The sequence below is a fragment of the Nylanderia fulva genome, unplaced genomic scaffold, assembly GCF_048542155.1.
Source record: "Nylanderia fulva isolate GAGA-0341 unplaced genomic scaffold, ASM4854215v1 Scaffold10, whole genome shotgun sequence".
In the NCBI taxonomy this organism is placed as follows: domain Eukaryota; kingdom Metazoa; phylum Arthropoda; class Insecta; order Hymenoptera; family Formicidae; genus Nylanderia; species Nylanderia fulva.
In genome coordinates, this window is record NW_028189193.1 from 4,692,801 (window position 1) to 4,717,847 (window position 25,047).

General features: G+C 25.0%; 6 protein-coding genes across 6 annotated transcripts; all 6 read right to left on the bottom strand.

Moving 5' to 3' along the window:
• Positions 1–835: 835 nt before the first annotated feature.
• LOC146725251 (odorant receptor 46a-like) lies at positions 836–4,671 on the bottom strand. Its single transcript, XM_085483068.1, has 6 exons — positions 4,286–4,671; positions 3,829–4,158; positions 2,945–3,149; positions 1,417–1,572; positions 1,022–1,099; positions 836–865 (listed from the first exon to the last, which is right to left on the bottom strand). The coding sequence occupies exons 1-5, from the start codon at positions 4,648–4,650 to the stop codon at positions 1,043–1,045; spliced, it is 1,113 nt and encodes a 370-aa protein (XP_085339194.1). The 5' UTR covers positions 4,651–4,671; the 3' UTR covers positions 836–865; positions 1,022–1,042.
• Positions 4,672–6,224: 1,553 nt separating this feature from the next.
• On the bottom strand, positions 6,225–7,855 carry LOC114932046 (odorant receptor 46a-like). The gene is made up of 4 exons (XM_085483728.1): positions 7,774–7,855; positions 7,174–7,543; positions 6,753–6,954; positions 6,225–6,272 (listed from the first exon to the last, which is right to left on the bottom strand). The coding sequence occupies exons 1-4, from the start codon at positions 7,853–7,855 to the stop codon at positions 6,225–6,227; spliced, it is 702 nt and encodes a 233-aa protein (XP_085339854.1).
• Positions 7,856–9,518: 1,663 nt separating this feature from the next.
• On the bottom strand, positions 9,519–12,633 carry LOC114932048 (4-vinylanisole receptor). Its single transcript, XM_085483730.1, has 5 exons — positions 12,509–12,633; positions 11,772–12,005; positions 11,421–11,622; positions 10,740–10,895; positions 9,519–10,072 (listed from the first exon to the last, which is right to left on the bottom strand). Exons 1-5 carry the CDS (start codon positions 12,631–12,633, stop codon positions 10,022–10,024), a joined length of 768 nt encoding a protein of 255 aa, XP_085339856.1. The 3' UTR covers positions 9,519–10,021.
• Positions 12,634–14,226: 1,593 nt separating this feature from the next.
• On the bottom strand, positions 14,227–16,545 carry LOC114932049 (odorant receptor 46a-like). Its single transcript, XM_029304221.2, has 5 exons — positions 16,122–16,545; positions 15,484–15,819; positions 15,094–15,295; positions 14,592–14,747; positions 14,227–14,280 (listed from the first exon to the last, which is right to left on the bottom strand). Exons 1-5 carry the CDS (start codon positions 16,508–16,510, stop codon positions 14,227–14,229), a joined length of 1,137 nt encoding a protein of 378 aa, XP_029160054.2. The 5' UTR covers positions 16,511–16,545.
• Positions 16,546–17,570: 1,025 nt separating this feature from the next.
• On the bottom strand, positions 17,571–20,467 carry LOC114932050 (4-vinylanisole receptor-like). Its single transcript, XM_029304222.2, has 5 exons — positions 20,102–20,467; positions 19,374–19,709; positions 19,032–19,233; positions 18,486–18,641; positions 17,571–17,783 (listed from the first exon to the last, which is right to left on the bottom strand). The coding sequence occupies exons 1-5, from the start codon at positions 20,461–20,463 to the stop codon at positions 17,733–17,735; spliced, it is 1,107 nt and encodes a 368-aa protein (XP_029160055.2). The 5' UTR covers positions 20,464–20,467; the 3' UTR covers positions 17,571–17,732.
• Positions 20,468–22,139: 1,672 nt separating this feature from the next.
• LOC114932051 (4-vinylanisole receptor-like) lies at positions 22,140–24,481 on the bottom strand. Its single transcript, XM_029304224.2, has 5 exons — positions 24,120–24,481; positions 23,495–23,830; positions 23,060–23,261; positions 22,581–22,736; positions 22,140–22,199 (listed from the first exon to the last, which is right to left on the bottom strand). Exons 1-5 carry the CDS (start codon positions 24,479–24,481, stop codon positions 22,146–22,148), a joined length of 1,110 nt encoding a protein of 369 aa, XP_029160057.2. The 3' UTR covers positions 22,140–22,145.
• Positions 24,482–25,047: the final 566 nt, after the last annotated feature.

Here is a 25,047-nt window from a genome sequence, read left to right on the forward strand (position 1 = left end):
TTTAGGAAATCGTATTCAAATTTATATACGATATTGTTGCTATATTAATACTATTAAAATAAACTAAATACTTTAGATTATCTATTTAATTATTTTTGTAATTCTTAAATATGTAATTATTATTTTAAAGCTAATTTTATTCGTTCTTTGATTTGTACAGAGTGCGCGTTTAAAGGCTCATTATATTATATCAACAGATATTTAATTGCAGCTACTTCTATTTTTAAGCAATTAAAGAAAGCGTTATGAAAAGGAGAGAATGTAAGTAAAAGATATAATATTAAAAGAACAGATTAATAGTATATTTTATTCGTAATATACGATATGCAATCGCGCAAGAGAAACAAATTTACCATTATTGGTTTTTTAAGCTTACGTTTAATATTTTTGACACGCACTACGTTCACATTTTAAATTCTATGATAGACATATTCAGTCGCTATTTCAGAGCAAATTACTGTGTTATGTGAGCAAAGTATATTGTGCAAAAATGCAGTTCATTATCTTTAGAAAATTGCATTTTTTATATACAACGATTTCTATTATGACATTAGAATAAACGAGAAATTTTAGATTATCTATTTAATTATTATTCATAATTTCTATATATGTGATTACTTTTTTAAATAATCTTATTCATTTCTTGATTTACATAAAACGCGCGTTTAAATAAAATTCACTATATTATAATTATATTTTTGTACAGACAATTACATTATATATAAATATTGTGATAATTATTTCAAAAACAAATATTGTGAATATATTGACTTCTCTCGCATGTCTATTTAGGTAAGACTTCCTTGATTCATTATCACAATCAAAGTATTCACGGAAGGCCCTAATTAAAGATCTTAAACTGTACCTAATAAAAGAAAAAAGAAAATGTTTTAATTTATTATTATTTATTTATATGCTAACTTTATGTGATACAGTGAAATGTGTTATGGGATAAGATAAAATTTCAATTAATATTAATTAACGATTATAAGAAATTTATTTGAAAAACAATTGATCTTACCACTATTCTCCGCTTAAATTATTATGTTGTTCCCATTTGTTGTAGTATGTTATAGGCTGAATATGATGTCTTAAGTAACTGCAATACAAAAATGCAAATATTTCTACAATTATCTTATTTTCAGATTACTCTTTTTCTCTTCTTCTCTTTCTCTCTGTCTTTTATAAACTACTGATTAATATTATAATTATTATTGCTATAACAAAAAATAAATTGGTTTATAAAATATTTTAAAAATTGACTTTTATATATAAAACAATAGTTTAATATATATAATATAATTAAAAAAATACATCAGAAAAATATCTTATATGTTTATCATTAATTGTTCTATATATAATTTTTCTAAAAATTATGGTTGTGACGATAATAATAATTTGCAAAAAAATACTAACATTTACGAAAGAGTCGAGATTCAACGTAAGAATATATGCGCTAGAAAATTCAATGGGTATTAGCGAGCGATTCATAATAATTAATAAACTTTTCTTTCCGCTTTGATCCAGTTCCAGCCATTCTGTTTTAAAAACATTAGATACTAGTTCGACGCTCTATAAAAAATGACACGTGTATAAATTAAGATATTACATACAATTTTCTGCAGAAGAAAAATTATAGCAGATCTCGTTTCTTATTTCAATAACATTCGAGTTTGTTGAGTACATATTAAAATTTTTATCTAATATTTTTGTACATATCTTATGTGATACATTTAAGCTTTTAGAATTACTAGACAACACAAACGCGCGCTTTGCGCGCTCCTTTGATATCATTTCTATTATTCATTTTACAACTGTCAAATTGTTAATCATCGCAATGACAGTTGTTTGATACTATGACCATAATTATGATTCGCCGAATTACTATTATGTATACATACATAATATTAATTCCCGAATTTTTATTATGTTTATAATTTTAATTTATTGAATTTCTATTATGTATATAATTTTAATTTGCCGAATTTTTAATGTATTGTTTGAGAACTATTTTGTATACATAGATGTATCTTTTTATATATTTTTTCTCATTTTGTTTAGTTTAATCGAATATTGTGCGAATTATGTGCGCGAAATAAAGTTATATATATTATTCTTTGATAATAAAACCTTAAAAATTACAACGCATGTATAAAATTATTATTGCAATGCATGCATAGAATATATTTATTAATTACGTGATTCATAAAAATTCAATATATAACTTTTTAACAAAAAAAAATATAATTTTCTACAAGAATTTTTCGATCAAAATATCTGCGCTTTCATTAGATTCGTACGTCTGTACGCGTCCGCTACGCTGCACAGCTCTGCACGCTGCACAACGAAAGCAACTTTTTCTATCCTTTTCATCAGATTAATACACCCCATATATCCGTTACGTTGCGCGGTTCGCGCGAAACTGATTGCCGTGCAGAGTACTGCGAGCGCGGGCTCGATGGTCACATGACCAGTGGTCACGTGACTAGTGGTCACATGACCAGTAGTCACGTGACCATCGGGCCCGCGCTTGCGATACCCGCACGAAAATCAGTTTCGCGCGAGCCGCGCGGTGTGATAGATATATGGGGTATAGAGTCTCGCGCGAGTTTAATGAAAGCGTAGATGTTTAATCTTTAATCACATAAGATTCTTATATAAAATTTTATTTCTTCGTTCGTATTTTTCGTAAAAGATTTAAATATTGAATTTTTATGCATTGCATATAATTAATTAATATATTTTTATGCATATTAATTGCAATAATAATTTTTGTATACATGCGTCGCAATTTTTAAGATTTTATTATCAAAGAATAATGCTATTAATATAACACATAATGTTAATCGGGACAACCAATCAGCATCGCGGGAAAGCGGCAACAATACATGCGAGAATCGACTTTACATGCCTTTTTTAGAAAGGGATTACGCATAAGTCATACCTTTAATTTAACTTCGTTTCCATACCAGCAATAGATAAGAATCTGCGCCAGCATGGAGCATGTGTATAATATTAATGGAAAAGCTTGCACACTCGTCATCGTCATCTTCGCCAATTGATATAAATTGGAGCAAACCACTAGCGTGCTCACTATAAACTGGATACCAATAATTATCTTGAATTTTTCATTTACCATAAACGCAAATCTGCAAAAGAAAAGTATCTCGAAAGAAATCATGTTTATCTGACTGAATCTGACAATATTTGCGTAAATTTTTATCACGAAAATATAATTAATATAACACGTTCGACGCGATATTGTTAAATATTTTTAAAACGAACGATCACGTAAGTCTTCGAGTACTATCTTCATATAATATATGTATATTTCCTTTATTTATTAATTTGCAAGATTGTCAGTGTTGTGCTTAGATGATTTTAAAATTAGCTAAATAAAGATGAGATAAAAATATGTAAATTCATCTCAGATAAGATGAAGATAATTTTATTTTAAATATAACTATAGATAAAGGATAAAATCATATGGCGATTTATCTAAATAATTTTCAGATATGTAATATTATTTTCAAGACCGCTTATGTAAACAGTTATAAAAAAATGTTAATTATAAAAGGGATATAAAAATATATTCATATTTTAATAAATTAAAAGTTTTTATTGCTTAATATTTAAATTAAGTTCTACTGTTTAAGTATTTTTATATGCTATGACTCTAAACTAAATTATATATTGTTAATTATATATATACATATTTTTATTATCTATATAAAAGTAAGATGACGCCAAAATTTTATCTAGATAATTATCTATATAATTTTATTTAGATAACACAGCAAACACTGAAGATTGTGTTAAGAAACTAACTTAAATATACCGTCGTGCTGACGTAGACATTCACGCAAATTGTTTCGACCAAGGGTGAACTTTCTGAGCCGACACTCGAGTATCTCGAGCTGACAGCAGACGTGCAACAACAGGCCGCAGATCAAAGTGTCGCAAGCCACGTTCACCATAGAGCCAAATAACGTGCTTATTAACTGACGAGTGTACATTATGCGGAATATCACGGACGAGTTGTACGGAGTCCATTCTCTATACGTTAAAGTGCCTTTGCGAAAATTTGTGAATACTGACGTCAACGCGATGCAAATGCACGTGGTCTCGACCAGGATCGTGTAGCACAAACTGTTGGTTCTGTACAAAATGATCGTTTTCATATCAACATTTTTCTCGACTCATAATTTCTTATGAAATTTTCTCGAAGAAATTTTTTTTCAAATTATATTGCAAAAAATGATTTTTTAAAAATACATATACTCACTGTATCGTCTTGTCGAATCTATGTCGAATTTCTATTTCGTCGGCTTCCAGCGGGATAAACGGTTTTCGAATAAGGATATTGGTTAACATCTCAATATTCTTGCGATTTATCAAGAGACCGATCATTTTACAACATGAAATGACCAGGGCAAGCATGACGTAGAAAGTGTCCGCAAAATCGTCGGTATTATCGACGTTCAGGATGATATCCATAAGTTGAGACAACACAAACGTGAATAATAACAATGATATAAAAATGGTATATGCGTTGTACACAGTGCGTTTGCACAATGATGATGTCCAAGAATTTGGCGGCCAGCATCCGACAACCATAAGAATTTTTAGCGTAAATTCAAGAACCTGCATCTTCTGAATCTTTAATTACATCCTTATGTTTAAATGAAATACTGATAATATGTATATATATTATACATTGAACTCTGTTTTTATTTATAATTTAGTAAATAATATATTTAATCATCGCGTATTAATTTAAATATTAATTTAAATCTTTTTTCTTTTTTCTCTTGATCAATAATATTATGAAAAAGAACTATCAAGAAATTAGCAAATTAAATTATCATTGCAAAATATTAACTACTTTATGTTCACTTTAATCATATGTTTAATTAATTTCCGATTAAATACGATTTTCAATGGACAGATAAATGTACACAAAATATATTCTATAAATTATTTAACATATGTATAAAATAGAATAAATAAATAAGAAATTTTGTGTTATAAGTTATAAGCGATATGAGTCACAATTATGTTATGAATAGAATTAAAAAATTTCGTATTTTATTACAATATATGTGAGAGATATGAAATACGGTCCCCTGTTACTTTCTTATCAATAACACCGTAAATCGATTTCACGAAAGTACAACCAACCTCAGAATGTCTATAGCCACATGTCACGACAATCTACCACATTGATGACAATGTGTTGTTCGTCTAGCTTCCCCTTCGTGTTCGGCAGCTATATATATAATTATTATCAAACTCTCAACGTTATTTCCCCACTCTTTTATGCTACAGCGTACGAGACTGTCTTCAAATGCAAATTTTATGCGACAACTATTTAATATTATGATACAGTCAAATATAAACGGGAAAAATGCAGAAAACTAAAGTCGTGAAACGATCACAAGTTACGTTTTATTTCTATAAAATGGCATTGCAAATAATCCATCAATTTACTAATAAATATTTAGCATAGCACGAATTTTTATCTAGCTATAAGCTTTGCCGTTTGTCTCTATATTCTAGTTAATTCCATTTCTAATATTGATTTGAATATGTGGTTACAGTTTCTGATAAAGTACTAAGTTTAGTAAAAATTCGTTAGACATGTGTACATTGTAACATAACGCATTGTATTTTACATATTATTGGAATATATGCTTTCAGAGCTTACATTTTTTAGGAAGTGTAAGAAGGTAAAAATTTATTTAATATCTAATTTTATTTTAGACATCTATGTATATATCGCAATAATATAAATCAGAAAGTTAAATTTGAAGGAAAGATATTTTCTATATTGAACATGTTATTATTTGAGAATAATTTAAAAATGGTAATAATTAAAGATAATCTAAAATAACTTAAAAATAATTTAAATGTCTCATACAGAACTAGATTTTATTATTAAATTGATTTTATTGATTTTGAGATCTAGTAAAAGTTTTCTTAATATCTATTAACCGTGATTAATTCCCTTAACAATTTAATATGTATTTGCAATAAAAGAATATAATTAGCCATTTTGTCCACAAATGCGTATGATATATACACTTTAATAAATATTAATAATTTAAAATATTTATTAAATTAAAAATATATTTTATCAGTAAATCTACTTAGTTGGTTAACAAAAAAATACACATTGGAAAACATTGTAATAATTGTCTATATTTATTTTTTACTTGCAATTTTTACACTTGTTTTAATAAATTATAAACCGAGTATGAGGTCTTAAGCAACTGCAACAAAAATATATGCGCACGTTATATTTCATTTCATAATCCTAAAGATTATGTCTAGTTTATATTTTTCAATATTAAATAAAATATATTTTTTATATCCCAAAAAATAAAAATGTATATTTAAAACTATATATCAAAAACAAATTAAAAAGTTATAAATTAATTTTTTTACTAACCCCGACGAAAGAATCAATATTCATGGAAAGAACATAAGCGCTGGTAAATTCGATTGGTATTATTGTGCGATTCATAATTATTAATAGGCTTTCTCTTAGATCTTTGTTCAGTGCAAGCCAATTCATTCCAAAAATATTATTCAATAATTGAGTGCTCTATTTTGAAAATAATAAAAGATTTTATTAAAATTATTTAATTTTTTAAATCAATTTTTTTTTATAATACCATTTATTATATTAATCTACATAAGTCTGCAATTTTGAAGTAAACGTATGAAATAATGCATTTGATTACGCGCACCTTTAACTTTACTTCGTTTCCATACCAACAATAAATAAAAATTTGTGTCAACATGCAAGACATATACAGCAGTAAGGGAAGATAACTCGCATTTATTGATGATTTAGACATCTGATACAAATTGGAGCATACCACCATCGTACTTACGATGAATTGCATAGCGATAGTCATTTTGAACTTGCTGTTCAATTTGAATGCATATCTGTAATAAAACAATCGTAAGATTATGATGGTATCCTTAATTATCATTAATCACTTTTTCTGCAAAAAAATTCATATTTAAAAATATATAAAAACGCAATAATACTTTAAGATGCTTTGAATCAGAACAGAATATGCAAATACAATATAAGAAATAAAGAAAGAATAATTTTTTTTAATAAATTGCAAGATATGGTTATCAAATAATAAAATAACTAACTTAAATATACCGTCGTGGTGACGTACACAGTCGCGAAGATTATTATATTCATTGGATAATTTGCTAAGTCGGCACTCTAAAATCTCGATTTGACAGCAAATATGCACCAACAATCCACAAATGAGACTATCGCAGGCCACATTGACGAGCGATCCGGCTGTCAAGCTAATAAGTTGATGAGCGTACGTGAGACAAAACACAATGGTAGAGGAATGGTAATCATATGGCAGCCATGCTTTATATGTCAAGTTTCCTTTTCTAAATTCTGTGAGTAAAGATGTCATGGAGATACATGCACAAGTTGTTTCTACCAGTATCGTATAGCAGAGTGTGTTAGTACTGTAAAATGATGCTGTGAAGATGTGCAACGCTCATTTGAATAAATGAGTTCTTCACATATTTAACGATATATTTTGCCGAAGAAATTTTATTTTGTTACATAAATTATTTTACATATAGATTTTAATTTAAAATTATAGAAATATCTATTTTCTTTTACATAAAAAAAATTATCATTTTTTAAATTAATTTATATATTCTTATGTAATAACACTTACTGTATCAGCCTGTCAAATTTATATCGAATTTTTATCTCGTCACCTTCCAATGGCCTATATGGTTTTTCGATAAGTATATTGGTTAATGTATTAATGTTATTTCGATTTACCAGCAGACTAAGCATTTTGGAGCACGAAACGACCGATGCCAATGTAGCGTAGAAATTTTCAGTGAATTCTTCGGCAGTCTTGACATTCCAAATTATGTCCAAAAATTGCGATATCAAAAATGTGTACAGTAATATAACCATAAAAACTGTATACGTGTCATAAACAATGCGCAAATACAATGATGACCATGACTCCGGTCGCCAACATCCAATAATTGTCAAAAGTTTAAAAGTAAATTGTAGAACACGCATCGTTTAAATGTGCTAAATACATTTAGAAACGAACAATGTATTTTGACATATCACACGTGAAAAAAGGAAATATATAAATATTATTATAATAATCTGTAAATGCGTAATTATAAAGAAATACATTAATATATATGGATATGTACACAATCAATATACATATTTTACTTTCAATAGAATAGTACATTTACATCTAACAGAAGATACTGATATATATTGCTTAAAAAAGTTATTATATTAATTTAATTTTATATTATTTAAAATAGGTGCCTTATTACTAATGACAATTTTAAATTTGATATATTTATGATTTTTATATATACAATTTTACCTTTAAATTTTTCTACTTTTAAATTTAAAAAACTTTCTACATTTACTGCAATCTTTTAAGAGATATATAGCACGATCTTTAAAATAAACTGAGAAAAGACAAGATAACTCACGGACGATTGATAATCATGTAAAGTGTAGTGTTTTTCAATTTCTTCTTCCTCTAGTAGTGTTCCTGTATCTTCCCTTAGTCTATATTATTACGTTATTATCATAATGTCGGACTTGCATTATTAAACCCTTCCAAATACTTTTGCTATATGCCATTGTAAGTCTCAGAAAATTCACCTTTTATATTTATGATAAATGTTTGCAGATACGAAGGAACTAGAAGAAAATAAAAATGCCATTATTTCAACTTAAAATCTTACACAACTATCTCATTATTATTACTTCCCTTAAACATTTCTTTTATCGTTGCTGTGTTTTGCATATTATTGAGTGGTTGCTATATGTATAGTCCTACAGTCTGCGTATCGATTTCAGACATTACGATTTCTGACCCACAGGAGATATTAAGCACTATACGAGTTTAAAGTGTATATTAAGAATATATCATAAAAGGCAAAATGTATAAAAATTTGCACATAATATAAGATCTTCTAAAGTAGTAAGTATGAGAATCATTTTTTCAATATTTGTAAAATTACATAAAATCTTGAAATTTTATAAAAATTTTTATTTATATTATATCTTTTTTAATAATTTAATCTATTATGTTTAATAATATTTTAATATATTTTTGTTTATCTTTCCTTCACACGAGGAAAACAAGACGTAAAGATACATTTAAAAAATTAAACTTCTATTTAAATCATAAACAATATTTTATCACTATAAATTCGTGAATTTTCAGCTTGTGTGTCTTAATACAAATTGTAAGTAAGTGTAAGGCTTACATTATACAAACGTTATAGGATGTAAAAAAACTTATATTTGTTAAACGATACACGATGTACATTCTTGTTAAACAATAACTCCGAGACGTTTCGACCCTTACTTGTGTCTTTTCAATCGTTACATAATAAAAATTTGTTAACATGTCAATTAGTATTTAAATCAAATCGCAAATTCGAAATATACGAAACTGAATGTCATTGGTTGCTTTATGTTTATAAAATATTAAAAAGTAATTATTGTTGCTCTCTAGAAAATATTTTATTTATTGCTGCTTTTTTGTGTGTTTTTGAATATTCGTTACACAGTTCATCTTTCTCCATATCGATTTCAAACATTATGATTTCTGACTGACACGAGATATATTGATTACAATACAAGTGCAGTGTCATAGAAAGCAGTGTGTAAAAACTTGCACAATATTAGTTTTTCTAACATAATAAAATCTTCAATAAAATAAAAATCAATGCTAATAAATGTAAAAAAGCACTTTAGTAAAAAATGTATAGTAAAATAAATAATGCTAATATGTATATTGTTTTATAGATAATTTTTCTTTGATTATATCCAATAAAGCTACGTAAGAGATAAACATTATTTATCGATCAATTGCATCAGATATTTCTTGATGACTTTTTCTTCTTGCACATTTCTTTCAGGTTTTATAATGTGGATGTAGCATAACTTTATCTGCCTTATACGCTGTCACTTCGTTTGTTGAAGTAAATTGTAAGTAGAATACGATACCTTAAGTAACTAGAATTAATATAAAAGTTATCTATTATGTATACATATGTGTGTGTATATATGTGTATGCACGCGCGTATGTATAAATGTAGTATTAATATAATATTGAAGTTTTGAAAAATTTTGATTTCATATAAAAGAGTCCGTAATATAAGTATAAAACATGTTTTTTTAAATAAGATCAGATATTTTTACAAAATAAAATAAAAAAGAAAATTGTTATTACTGATATAACACTTGTACATAAGTATCTCCTTTATTTTTCTACGTAGTCACTATATTTTTCTAAGAATAATTATTTTTGTAAGAATAAAGCGCTAGTGATAAACTATTTAAATCCTCTGGCAGCGAATTTACGCAGAGCGCATAAAAAAACTTATATTTAAAGACTAAGAAAGAAATGATAACTACGTAAAGAAACAAAAGTAGATATGTAGTATTATGCAAAAAAAGTTTTCTCTTTTATTTTGATTTAATGTCCGATCGAACCTTACTTAAAAAAACGCGCCTCGTATAATTAAATTTTTTTATTGAAAAATAGATAAAATATTTCTGATTATGTATTATAAATTCTTTCTAAAATGTAAAGTTAATTTAAATATATCCTATAGCAATTGTGAAAATTAGCTTATTCACAAAAGTATCGTTAATATTATATCAAATTAGTTGTACTAACATCCATAAAAGACTCGAGATTCATGGGAATGATGTAGGCGCTGGTAATCTGAATAGGTAAAAGTGCTCGCTTCATTATTATAATTAGAGATTTCTTTATATTTTCGTCCAATGTCAGCCATTCCATTTGGAAAATGTCATCGATCAATTCAGGGCCCTACCGAAATGTACAAACCATATTTATCAAGACGTTACTTGTAACAAGAAACGATAGATATTTTTATTATTGATATACTTAATTATTAACATGTTTAAACGACAAATAATTTGTCATAGTTTTATTGAAGAAATTCTGTTAAATAAATTCGAGCTATTATTTGAAGAAATCCTTTATAGAAAATGACCAATAAATTTCTGTATATCAGTAATTTTTTGGTCATTAAATTACTGATATACAATAATTTAAGTACTCAAAATAAGTAATTAATCACTAACTTACACACACTAGTAATAAATTTCCATAAGGTATGTGTATAAACACACGTACTCTACTTGTATAACTGTGTTATATAGATAATAATTATATATTGTACATGATCAAAAAGGAAAGCTTGCATATTAATATTTTACATTAAGTTTAAATAATTATAATAAATATTCTATAGAATTATTATATAAAATTATTAAGGAAATATTTTAAATATATTCAAATATTATTTTATAAAAAATAGAATTCTTGTACCTTTAACTTTACTTCGTTTGCGTACCAACAATAGAAAAAGATTTGTATTAACATAATACTCATATACATTATCATTTCAAGGTATTTGGCTTTTGTTGTTGTAATATTTATTTGATAAAGAGCGAAGCATATGTCCAACAAACTCATTGTAAATTGAATTGTCATAATCAGCCTAAATTTCACGTTTATAAGAATGGCAAGTCTAAAATTTAATAATCTTGTCTTTATGAAAAGTTATTTGATCAAATGTATCGGGCGGATATTGGCATAAAATTAATTATTAAATTATTTTAAAGAGATATGCGGTAAAATATAAAACACCAAGAAATTTACGAAAATATTAAAACTAACTTGAAAATGCAATAATGTTGAAGTATGCAATCGCGAAGAATGTCCGTATAAAATATAATTTTCTTCAAACGATAAGCCAAAATCTCGAGTTGACAGCAAACATGTGTTAATAATCCCCAAATAAGAGTATCACAAGCAAGATTTAAGAGACTTCCGACTACTGCACTTAAAAATTGATGAAAGAACAGCAGGACAAATAATGCCGTCGATGAGTAATCAAATGGAAACCATGCTCTAAATAATAATTTTTTTTCTTTATGTGCCAATAAAGATGGCAATAATATACATACGCATGTTATCAGTGCGAGGCATGTATAACGCCGAGTATTATTTCTGTAATATAATTGCAAATACTTATATGTGTATTAAATATATATTATATCTCAATAATCTAAAAATAATTTTCTCCAAATTTTTTATATAAATATTTTATTTGTATTATTTATATTATTTTTTTGATAATTCAATAATTTATCTTATCTGATTTTTTAATTATGTTTTAGTTTATCTTTTCTTCACACAAGAAAAACATGTCAAAAATATATAAAAATAAATACATTAAAAAATTTCTTTAAACCAAAACCATCTTATTTGGTATTATTTACAATTGTAATTCTAATAAAAATATAATAAATTATTAAAAATAGACGTTTAACGAAGCATTCTTATAATATTAAGATTTAAATAGTTCATAATAAAATATTATATTATGATAATTATATTTTGCTAATACTTACTCTATGCTGTCATCAAATTTATGAAAAATCTTTATTTCTGCTGATTCCCGCGGTTTACATGGTTCTTTCGTCAGTGTATGAATAAGCAAATTTATGCTTTTGCGATTTATCAGGAGAAGAGTCATTTTAATGCAAGTACAAGCCGCAGGGACAAATATAAAAATGTTATCAGAGAAATCATCAGTATTATCCACAATCAAAATTATGTCCATTAATTGCGATAGTATCAAAGCATACATAATAAGAATCATTATGCTTGAATATACATTATATAATATTCTTTTATGCAATGATGTCCAAGATTCCGGTCGCCAACATCCAGCAATTGTCAGAAGTTTAAAAGTAAATTGTAGAACACGCATCCTTTAAATATGCTAAATACATTTAAAAACAAAAAATGTATATTGACACATCACACGCGAAAAAAAGCAATATATAAATATTATTATAATAATCCGTAAATGCGTAATTATAGAGAAATACACTAATATATGCATACTGAAATATAAACAATTAATATACATATTTTACTTTTACTAAAATAATACATTTACATTTAACGTTCTATTAAAGAAACCGATATATATTGTCTAAAATAGTTAGTATAATAATTTAATTTTATATTACTTTATATATATGCCTTATCACTAATAACAATTTTAAATTTGATATATTTATGATTTTTATGTATACAATTTTACCTTTAAATTTTTCTATTTCCAAATTTAAAAAAACTTTCTATATTTACTGCAATCTATCAAGAGATATATAGCACGATCTTTAAAATAAACTGAGAAAAGACAAGATAACTCACGGACGATTGATAATCATGTAAAGTGTAGCGTTTTTCAAATTCTTCTTCCTCTAGTATTGTTCCTGTATCATTCCTTAGTCTATATTATTATCTTAAAGGGCAGACTTACATTATTAATCCCAAATACTTTTACTATATGTCATTGTAAGTCTCAGAAAATGCATATTTTATATTTATGATAACATGTTTGCAGATACGAAGGAACTAGAAGAAAATAAATATGTTATTAGGTGTTACTCCCGACTGCTGCTAACCCTAGTTTTATCTTCAAATCTTAAACAACTAACTCATTATTATTACTTTTTTTAAACATTTTATTTATCGTTGCTGTGTTTTGCGTATTATTGACTGGTTGCTATATGTTTAGTCCTACAGTCTGCGTATCGATTTCAGACATTGCGATTTCTGACCCACAGGAGATATGTTAAGTTCTATACAAGTTTAATACAAGTTTATATTAAGTAAGAGTAAGTTCTATACAAGTGTATATTAAGAGTATATCATAAAAGGCAAAATGAAAAAAACTTATACACATACAATATAAAAGATCTTCTAACGTAATAAGTATAAGAATTATTTTTTCAATATTTTTAAAATGATATAAAATCTTGAAATTTTATATAATTTTTTATTTATATATTTTATACTTTTTAAAAATTTATTCTATAATTTTTAATAATTTTTTAATAATTTTTGTTTATCTTTCCTTCACACGAGGAAAACAAGACGAAAAGATACATTTAAAAAATTAGACTTTTATTTAAATCATAAACAATGCTTTATCACTATAAAATATTTAAATATTGAACGATCAGCTATGATTTTTATAAAATATTAATATAGACAAATTGTACTTCTATAATACTTATTGTTAATTTCTACATAATACAGCTTTTATTCTACATCACTCATTCATTTGTCGAAGTAAGTTATAAGCTGAATATGATGTCTTAAGAACCTATAATAAATTGAAAAAGTTAATTTTCTCAAGTTTAATCATACGTGTATTAATCTATTGTTTTTATATGATAACACAAAGATATGTAAAATTTACAATGTTTTAATTTTTATTTTTATTGTCGTAGAAAATATATTTAAATTTAAAAAGCAAATTAATGGTAATTATGATATTAATTACAATTAATATTGCATCTGTCTTCCTTTAATATAATGCATTTTTATTAAAATATAAAATTTATCTTATATGCTAATTATAGAATTATGTTTGTAAAATCTGTGTATATTGCACATTCAATATTTTTTACTTACACCTATAAAAGAATCAAGATTTACAGAGATAGTATAAGCACTTGTGATTTCAATTGGCATTACTGTACGTTCCATCATTATTAGTAAAGATTTTTTTAAATTGTTGTCCAAAGTAAACCATTCTATTTCGAAAAGGTTATCTAGAAATTGGCGACTCTGTTTGAACATGCAAGACATGTAAAAGTTATTTCTAGACGTTTTTGTTTATGTACATTTTTACAAAGAAATTTCTAAAATTTTAATTATCTACTTATTATTAATATATAATAAATTAAAAAAAAAAATATATATATATATATATATAAATTAAATTAAAAATTTATTTTTTATCGTTATTCTATTATAACTCTACACACTTTATAAACTTTATAAACGTAAAAGTTAAAAATTTATCTTTTACAAGATATGTTATCGTAAATATGAAAATGTAAAAAAACTAAAAGTTAAAAAAATAAAAGATATTAATATTAAAATTATTATGCTTAATAAAATTAAGTTGCACCTTAAATCTAACTTGATTGCCGTACCAACAATAGATGAAAATTTGTGTTAACATTGCAGTCATGAATATTGCTAATCGAATACATCTTACATCTAATTTTAATATACTTATTTCATAAAGATTGAAGCAAACCACAAACATACTCATTAAAAATTGAACACCAATAACTGTTCTAAATTTTGAATTAACAAGAAAAGCCAATCTGAAACAAAATTAATAATGAGCAATATCTAGATCTATGTTATATAACGGAAAATAAAAATATTACATCAAAATATAATAAAAGATAAAAATAAGATAAATATATATTATTTTCTAAATATAATATGTTTACATATTTTATTCATATTTAAATAAAAAATTGAATTATATATAGTTATAAAAACCAACTTAAAGATTTTACAATGTTGTTCCACGCAATTACGAAGACCGTCGGAGTGAAGCATGATTCCCTTTAAACGATATGTCAAGATTTCGAATTGACAACAAACATTTGCCAATAATCCAAAAATAAGACTATCACAACCGACATTCACTAGAGTTGCCATGAATGAAGCTATCAGTTGATGAACAAATGCCAAACAAAATATGGTCATAGATGAATATTCGAACGGCAGCCATGCTCTGAACATTAACTTTCGTTCGCTAAAATTTGTAAAAAAAGATGTAAACGCAAAACTAGCGCACGATATCAAGCTCATAACTGTATAGTTAAAAGTGTTTACTCTGTAAAATAACAATAGATGTATTTAGTTTTTTTCACATTATTTTTTTGTAAAATATAAAATATAAAAACAATTTTATATTTATAATATTTGCAGGAGAAATATTGCATAAGATAATAAATCTAATTAAGAAAATTTAACTAAAATAATAACAGATATAAAGCTAAAAAATTGACATGGAATAAATTCAAAAAAGTTACAAGAAATGTAATTATAAGGCGTACGTTGACACGTATTCTAAAACTTACTATAATTTTTAAATGATGTTAATATGGCGTTAATTATTGATTTTCAATTACTTACTGTATGTCTTTATCAAATTTGTAAAAAATTTTTATTTCATTTGGTTTAAATGGTTTACACGGTTCCTTCATCAAAATATCAGTCAATTCAATAATATTTTTTCGATTTGCCAATAAACTGAACATTTTAAAGCAAGTCATAATCGTAACAACGAGTATACACAAGTTGTCGCAGAAATCGTCTGTATTATCCACGATAAGAATTATATCCATTAATTGTGACAATGTAAAAGTATGTACTGACAAAAGTATTAGAATTGTGTATATTCGATATATATGTTTATATACCGACGTCCAGGATTGCGGCTGCCAGCAACCGCATATTGTTAATACTTTAAAAGGAAATTCCATCATATTCATTTTGAATTTATTCTCTTTGATATCATCCATTGTGTAATATTAATGACAAATAATAAATTTGTTTAAAATATATAGATATTATTATAATAATCTGTAAGTGTGTAATTATAGAAAAAAATAATATTCATTAATAAACGTACTTATAAAATCAATTAATATATTTCACTTTTGATAGAATAATGTATATTTATAGTTAATTTTTAGATCATGAGATATATATTGTCTAAATTAAATTATTTTATCAATTTAGTTCTTTCTGTCATTATATGCACATACATATATGTCTTATCACTTTTATTGTAGTTTTTAATTTTATATTTATGTTTTATCACTTATTTCAAATTTTATACTTATAATTTTTATATCTACAATTTTACCTAATTTTCTTTATTTATAAATCGCCAGAAATAAACTTTCTATCAAACTTTATTTGCTGCAATGTTTCTAGAGGTATATATTTCACGATCTTTAAAACAAATTCAGAAATGACAATAAGATAACTTACGAACGATTGACAATCATGTAGAATGTTTAGCGTTTCGAATATTCTTCTCTCTCTAATATTTTTTCCTGTATTCCGCCATCTATATTATTATACGTCATTATCATAATATCGGACTTGCATTTTTAATCCCATCAAAATACTTCCATTGCAAATTATTGTACATCTTTGAGAATTTATCTTCTATTTCTGTAATAATACCGTAATAATTTCTAGATACGAATATGATATACGAAACTAAACGAAGCTGAATGTCATCGGTTGCTTTAGCTTCATAAAATATTAAAAAGTAATTATTGTTGCTCTCTTGAAAATATTTCATTTATCGCTGCTATCTTGTGTGTTTTTAAATAGTTGCTGCACAGTTCTTCTTTTTCCACATCAATTTCAGGTATTTCGATTTCTGACTCATAAGAGATACAATACATGTGCAGTGTCATAAAAAGCAGTGTATAAAAACTTATACCAATATTAATTCTTCTAACGTAATAAAATTTTAAATAAAATAAAAAATAAATGCTAATAAACGTAAAAAAGTACTTTAGTGTGGTGTGTAAAAGATATATAGTAAAATAAATAATGCTGATGTATTGTTTTTAAAGATCATTTTTCTTTGATTTTCTAATAAGGCTACGTAAGATATAAACATTATTTATCGATCAAATATTTCTTGATGACTTCCTCTTTTCGCACATCTCTTTCAGGTTTCATGATGTGGATATAGCATGATTTTATCGGCCTTTTACGCTGTCACTTCATTTGTTGAAGTAAATTGTAAGTAGAATACGATGTTTTAAGTAACTAGAATTAATATAAAAGTCATATATTATGTATATGTATATATATATATATATATATGTGTATGTGTGTATGCACACGCGTATGTATAAATATAGTATATATAAATAGTAGGTATAAATATGCACATATATAATATTAAAATTTTGCAAAATTTCAATTTTATATAAAACAGCTCGTAATATAAATATGAAACATGTTTTTCAAATAAGATATATTTAATAAAATTTAATTCTCTTTTACTTCATTTTTTATAAATAAGATATATTAAATAAAATATATCTTATTTAAAAAATGAAGTAAAAGAGAAAAATGTTATTACTGGTACAACACTTGTACATAAGTATCTTCTTTATTTTTCTACGTAGTCACTATATTTTTCTAAGTAATTTTATAAGAATAAAGCGACAGTGATAAACTGATTGAATTCCCTGGCACCGAACTTATGCAATAATTTAATTTATACAAAAATTTGTGCCAATAATAAATGTTTTTCTTTTCTTTAATTTATTTTTCAGTGTCCAATCGAACCTTTTACTTAAAAAACTAGCCTCGTATAATAATTACTAAATTTTCATTAAAACAGATAAAATATTTCTGATTATGTATTATAAATTATTCCTAAAATGCGAAGTTAATTTAAATATATACTACATATGTATTGTGAAAATTAGCTTATTGACAAAACGAATTATTTGTACTAACACTCATGAAAGACTCGAGATTCATGGGAAAAATGTAACCGCTGGTAATCTGAATAGGTGTAACTGCTCGCTTCATTATTATAATTAGAGACTTCTTCATACTTTCGTCCAATGTTAGCCATTCCATTTCAAAAATGTCATCGATCAACTGACGGCTCTACTGAAATATACGAAACATATTTATCAAGATGTCACTTCTAACAAGAAACAAAAGATATTTTCATTATTAACATACTTAATTATTAATTTATTTAAACAACAAATAATCTATCCTAGTTTTATTGAAAAAATTCTATTAAATAAATTCGAGCTATTATTTAGAAATGTATATACGTACTATACTTGTATTATAATAATAACGTAACTCTGTGTTATAATTATATATTGTACATTTGTGTGGTCAAAAAGAAAAGCTTGCATATTAATATTTTGCATTAGGTTTATATGATTATAATAAATATTATACAGAATTATTATATAAAATTATTAAGAAAATATTTTAAATATATTCAAATATTATATTTTATAAAAAATGAAATGTCTGTACCTTTAATTTTACTTCGTTTCCGCACCAACAATAGATAAAGATTTGTGTTAACATGCAAATCATATACATTATCATTTCAATGTATTTGGCTTTTGTTGTTGTGTTATTTAATTGATAAAGAGTGAAGCATACCACAAACATACTCATTGTAAATTGAATAGTCATAGTCAGTCTAAATTTCACGTTTATAAGAATGGCAAGTCTAAAATTTAATAATCTTGTCTTCATAAAAATTTATTTTTATTAAATGTATCGGATATTAGCATATTAAATTAATTATTTTAAGAAGATATACGATAAAATATAAAACACCAAAAAATTTGCGAAAATATTGAGACCAACTTGAAGATGTAATAATGTTGAAGTATACAATCGCGAAGAATGTCCGTATAAAATATAATTTTCTTCAAACGATAAGCCAAAATCTCGAGTTGACAGCAAATATGTACTAATAATCCACAGATGAGAGTATCGCAAGCAATATTTAAAAGACCTGCAGCTACTAAACTTATAATTTGATGAATGTACATCAGGAAGAATAATGTCGTCGATGAGTAATCAAACGGCAACCATGCTCTATATGTTAATTTTCTTTGTTTAAAATTTGCAGATAAAGATGTCAACACTATAAATACACATGTTAACAGTGCGAGACATGTATAACGCTGAGTATTAATTCTGTAATATAATTGCAAATATGTACATATGTGTGTGTGTTAAATGTTATATCTCGATAATATTAAATTGGTTATCCCGAAATTTTTAATATACATTTTTTTATTGACATTATTTATATTATTTTTGTTTATAGTTTAATAATATATCTTATCTGATGGGTTTTTAAATTATGTTGCAGTTTTCTTCACACAAGAAAAACGCGGAAAAAATATATAAAAATAGATACGTTAACAAAATTTTTTAAACTAAAACAATCTTATTTATTTTTATTTACAATTTTATTTATAATAAAAAAGCAATAAATTATTAAAAATGGACGTTTAACGAAGCATTTTTGTAATATTGCGATTTAAATAGTTCATAATAAAATATCACATTTTGCTAATACTTACTGTACGCTAGTATCAAATTTATGAAAAATCTTCATTTCTGTTGATTCCAGCGGTTTACATGGTTTTTTCATTAGTATATTAATCAGTAAACTTATACTTTCGCGATTTATGAGGAAAAAAAACATTTTAATACAAGTAATAACTATAGGAACGAATACAAAAACATTATCAGTAAAATCATCAGCATTATCCACAATCAAAATTATGTCCATTAATTGCGATAGCATAAAAGTATATAGTATTAAAATCATTATGCTTGAATATACATAATATAATATTCTTTTATGCAGTGATGTCCAAGATTCCGGTCGCCAGCATCCAAATAATGTTAGGAGTTTAAAAGAAAGTTCAAGAATACGCATTTTAAAAGATTATTTTTCAAAGTATCATTTTGTGAAGCACATAATATACGTTATAGAATATTGAAATTCTGTTGTAAATTTTATAATTATATTAAAATAGCATCAATTTTTTATATCTCAAGAAAATAATTTGTGTGTTTTGCTAATTGTGAATTGCTCCTATTTTTATCGTTTTTATAAATATTTTTTGAAATCTCATATTAATTTTTAACTTAAAATTTTTTAAAATAATAAGTTAATTTGTTACACAAATAAGTTTAATTAGATTATTACTAAGAAATACTCCATGGGATAATAATCAATAAGCACATCACGTAACAAAATCTTTAAGGAAACTGATGAGTGTCAGTTGTCTATAGCTTTGCCGATTGAATTATTTGGTATGGATATTCTATACCTATACGTCCGTCCACTATGCAATTTTATTATTCATTTTGTAACCCATTCCTCGCGGTGTAACCCTCGCGAAATAATTTTTTCATGAATCTATATAGTATGCTACACAGTAGTAAAATTCATGTAACGTAATTATATCTTTAACAATGTTCTCTCTACAATCAAAGCAGATAAAATACAAAGCAAAATCTTCAAATATTAAATAATCATCTATAATCTTTATAAAATATTGATGCAGACATAAATTATACTTCTATAATACTTAATTTCTACATAATGCAGCTTTTATTCTAAGTCAGTCATTTATTTGTAGAAGTAAGTTACAAACCGCATATGATGTCTTAAATATATCTGCAATAAATTATCAAAGTTAATCTTAGTTTAATCGCATATGTATTGTATTTTGATATATTGATATCTAGGGTAACGCTCATAATGATATGTAAGGTACGAAAATTTTAATTTTTATATTTAATTTTATATTGAATTTTTATAGTCGTGGAATTATATTAAAATTAAAAAATTAAATCAAATCTGATAATTGGTTCTGTTATATTAATTGTAATTGTATTGCCTCTGTAATTTATTAAAATCTATATATGAAAATTATCTTACATATTTAAATTTTTAATTATAAAATTATGTTGCAAAAATCTGCATTACACACATTCAATGTTTTTTATACTTACATTTATAAAAGTATCAAGATTCATAAAGATAGTATAGGCACTTGTGATTTCAATAGACATTACTGTGCGTTCCATCATTATAATTAAAGATTTTTTTCAAGTTATTATCCAAAGTAAATTTCAATTCGAAAATATCTATAAATTGGCGACTCTTTTCAAATGTGCACAACATTTAAAAAATTACTTTTAAACTTTTCATTTTTACAATAAAACTTTTAAATATTAATTTTGTTAATTACTTACTGTATGCCTTTATCAAAATAATGAATTTTTATTTAGATAGTATGTAAAAACTTGAACAATATAAGTTATTCTAATGTAATAAAATCTTGATAAAAATGCTAATAATTGTAAAATAATTAAATTAATAAATATATAGTAAAATGAGTAATGCGTAAAATAAATAATGAGTAATGTATATACATAAATTGTTATTACAGATATTTTTTTTGTTTTTCTAACAACACTACATAACGTTATTGATCAATATCAAATGCATCAAATATTTCTTCATGATTTCATCTCCATTTCGTGTATCTCCTTCAGATTTGATTTTGTGGTGTGGATAGAGCAATAATTTTGCCTTTTACACTGCTGTCACTTCCGCATTTGTTGAAGTAAATTGTAAGTAGAATACGATGTCTTAAGTACCTAGAATTAATATTTATAAATATGCGTGTGTGTGTACACGTGCACGCGTGCATATTTATATATTTGTGTAAAATATTTAAAAATTAAAATATGTTTATAATTATAAATTATTAGTTAATTTTGTTAATTAATATACAATAAATAACATTATATACATATATAATTAAAGTTCTGCAATATTTTAATTTAGTATAAAACATAATATAATAGTGAATAAAATTTTCTTAGGCTTAATAAAATATTTCTCATTACACATTTTCTCACATTATTATAAATTCTCTCTAAAATGCCATGTTGACTTAAACCTATACGATTGTAATTGTCAAAATTATGTCATTCTCAAAATTATCATCAATATAATATTAAATTGTTCATACTAACACCCATGAAAGAATCGAGATTCATGGGAATGACGTAGGCGCTGGTAATCTGAATAGGTATAATTGCTCGCTTCATTATTATTATTAAAGATTTCTTTACATTTTTGTCCAATGTCAGCCATTCCATTTCAAAAATGTCATCGATCAGTTGGCGGCTCTATTAAAATGTGTAAGACGTATTTATTAAAATATTGCTTGCAACAGTAAAGAAAATATATTTTTATCATTGCCATATCTTAATTATTAACATTTTTTAACAATAAATATTTTATCAAAATTTTACAACTAAAGAAATTATATTAAATAATTTAAAGATATTATATTAAAGTTTAAATATATTGTAATATTTATGTTATAATTATTTGAATATATATATATATATATATATATATATATATATTGCATAATGTTTATATAATCGTAATAAATATTATATACAAGATTATTGAGAAAACATTCAAATATATTGAAAGCTTGTACCTTTAATTTTAATTCGTTTCCGTACCAGCAATAAAAAAAAATTTGTGTTAACATGCAAGACATAAGCAATATCATTTCAATGTATTTGGCTTTTGCAGTTGTTTTACTTAATTGATAAAGAATGAAGCACACTATGAACATGCTCATTACTAATTGAATGGTCATCGTCAGCCTAAATTTCACATTTACAAGAAAAGCAAGTCTGAAATTTAACAATTTTTCTGTTATAAAAATTTATTTCGATTAAATGTATCGAATATATAAATCTTGTTATATTAAAATAATTAGCATATATATTTCTGTATCAATATGTGTGAAAAAGCATATTATTAAATTATACACTATTATTAGAATATACGCTATATTAAAAATATATGCTAATTATTTTAAGGAGGTAGAAAAAATATCAAAAATAGCGAAATTATTAAAATCAACCTAAAGATATGATAATGTTGCCGTATGCAATCGCGAAAAATGTCCGAATAAAACTTAATGTTTCTCAAACGATAACTTAAAATCTCAATTTGACAGCAAATGTGGACTAAAAATCCACAGATAAGCGTATCACAAGCAATATTTAAGTATCCTCCGGCTAATAAACTTATCAGTTGATGACTGTATGTCAAGAAAAATAACGTTGTCGACGAATAATCAAACGGTAGCCATGCCCTGTATGTTAATTTTCTTTGTTTTAAATTTATAGATAAAGATGTCAACAATATACATAATGATGTTATTGAGCCGAGGACTGTAAAACGCCGAGTATTAATTCTGTAAAATAATTACAAATATGCATATAAATGTGAGATAAACAAAATTTCTCAATAATTTTAAAATAATAGTCTTGAAGCTTTATTACATATAAACATAATAATAAAATTATTAGGTTTATTTAGATCATAAACAATTTCATTTATCATTTACAATCTTATTATCTAATTATAATAAAAGAATGAAGAATTTTGATGTTTGACGAACAATTCAGAGAAATTTTATAATATTAAATTTAAGTTAATTACAGAATATTATATTATAATAATTCTATTTTGTTAATACTTACTGTATGCTGTTATCAAATTTATAAAGAATTTCTATTTCTTTCTTTGCCACCGGTCTACATGGTTTTTGCATCAATATATTAATTAACATAATAATGCTTTTGCGATTTATCAGTAAAATAAATATTTTACTGCAAGTTAGAAGCATAGGGACTAATGTAAAAACATTATCAGAAAAATCATCGGCATTATCCACAATCAGAATTATGTCCATTAATTGCGATAACATAAAGGTATATAATGATATAATCATTATACTTGAATATATATAATATAATATTTGTTTATATAGCGATGTCCAAGACTCCGGTCGCCAGCACCCAAATATTGTTAGAAGTGTAAAAGTGAATTCAAGAATATGCATTTTAATAAATTATGTTTTTCGATATCGTTTTGTGAAGCACACAAAATATGTCATGGAATATTAAAATTCTCTTATAAATTTTATAATTATATTGAAATAGCATCAATTTTTTATATTTTAAGAAAATAATTTGCTGTTTTGTTAGTTGTAAATTAATTCTATTTATACCGTTTTTATATGTACAAATATCATTTAACTCTCACATTAGTTAAAAAAGCTTTTAATTAATTATAAGTAAATATTTATATGTCTAATTAAATCTTAACCAAGGAATACTTCATGGGATAATAATAATCGATAAGCACAACACGTAACAAAACTTTCAAGGAAACTGAGTGTCAACAGTCTATAGCCTTATGACTCGTATTTATTCGATGTAGATATTCTTTATTCAGAATTCCCACCATAATTTTATTATTCATTTTGCAACCTATTCTGCGCAGCGTAGCCCTCGCGAAATAATTTTTTCATGAATCTATATAGTATGCAACACAGCAAAATTCATATAACGTAATTATATCTTTTACGATGTTTTCTACCATCGGAGAAGAGAAGATACAAGGCAA

Bases quoted from the DNA above. Each gene is read 5' to 3' on its own strand.
- LOC114932048 (XM_085483730.1), bottom strand. From the start codon at position 12,633: ATGACTCTTCTCCTGATAAATCGCAAAAGCATAAATTTGCTTATTCAT. The intron at 11,623-11,771 runs GTTAGTTTTAAT...ATTAAATTTTAG, and splicing joins CAACATTATTGCATTTTCAA to ACTTGCCATTCTTATAAACG. The intron at 10,896-11,420 runs GTACAAGAATTC...ACATTTCGGTAG, and splicing joins CAAACGAAGTAAAGTTAAAG to GGCCCTGAATTGATCGATGA.
- LOC114932046 (XM_085483728.1), bottom strand. From the start codon at position 7,855: ATGCTTAGTCTGCTGGTAAATCGAAATAACATTAATACATTAACCAAT. The intron at 6,955-7,173 runs GTTAGTTATTTT...GTTTTATTACAG, and splicing joins CACCACGACGGTATATTTAA to ATATGCATTCAAATTGAACA. The intron at 6,273-6,752 runs GTGCGCGTAATC...TTTTTGTTGCAG, and splicing joins GAAACGAAGTAAAGTTAAAG to TTGCTTAAGACCTCATACTC.
- LOC114932049 (XM_029304221.2), bottom strand. From the start codon at position 16,510: ATGGATGATATCAAAGAGAATAAATTCAAAATGAATATGATGGAATTT. The intron at 15,820-16,121 runs GTAAGTAATTGA...GTTATTTTACAG, and splicing joins AAATTTGATAAAGACATACA to AGTAAACACTTTTAACTATA. The intron at 14,281-14,591 runs GTAAGTAAAAAA...AATTTATTATAG, and splicing joins ATCTTGATTCTTTTATAGGT to GTTCTTAAGACATCATATTC.
- LOC114932050 (XM_029304222.2), bottom strand. From the start codon at position 20,463: ATGCGTATTCTTGAACTTTCTTTTAAACTCCTAACATTATTTGGATGC. The intron at 19,710-20,101 runs GTAAGTATTAGC...ATTATATTACAG, and splicing joins AAATTTGATACTAGCGTACA to AATTAATACTCAGCGTTATA. The intron at 17,784-18,485 runs GTTAGTACAAAT...TATTAATTCTAG, and splicing joins ATCTCGAGTCTTTCATGAGT to TTACTTAAAACATCGTATTC.
- LOC114932051 (XM_029304224.2), bottom strand. From the start codon at position 24,481: ATGCATATTCTTGAATTCACTTTTACACTTCTAACAATATTTGGGTGC. The intron at 23,831-24,119 runs GTAAGTATTAAC...ATTATTTTACAG, and splicing joins AAATTTGATAACAGCATACA to AATTAATACTCGGCGTTTTA. The intron at 22,737-23,059 runs GTACAAGCTTTC...ACATTTTAATAG, and splicing joins GAAACGAATTAAAATTAAAG to AGCCGCCAACTGATCGATGA.
- LOC146725251 (XM_085483068.1), bottom strand. From the start codon at position 4,650: ATGCAGGTTCTTGAATTTACGCTAAAAATTCTTATGGTTGTCGGATGC. The intron at 1,573-2,944 runs GTATGACTTATG...CATTTTTTATAG, and splicing joins GAAACGAAGTTAAATTAAAG to AGCGTCGAACTAGTATCTAA. The intron at 1,100-1,416 runs GTTAGTATTTTT...TTTGTATTGCAG, and splicing joins ATCTCGACTCTTTCGTAAAT to TTACTTAAGACATCATATTC.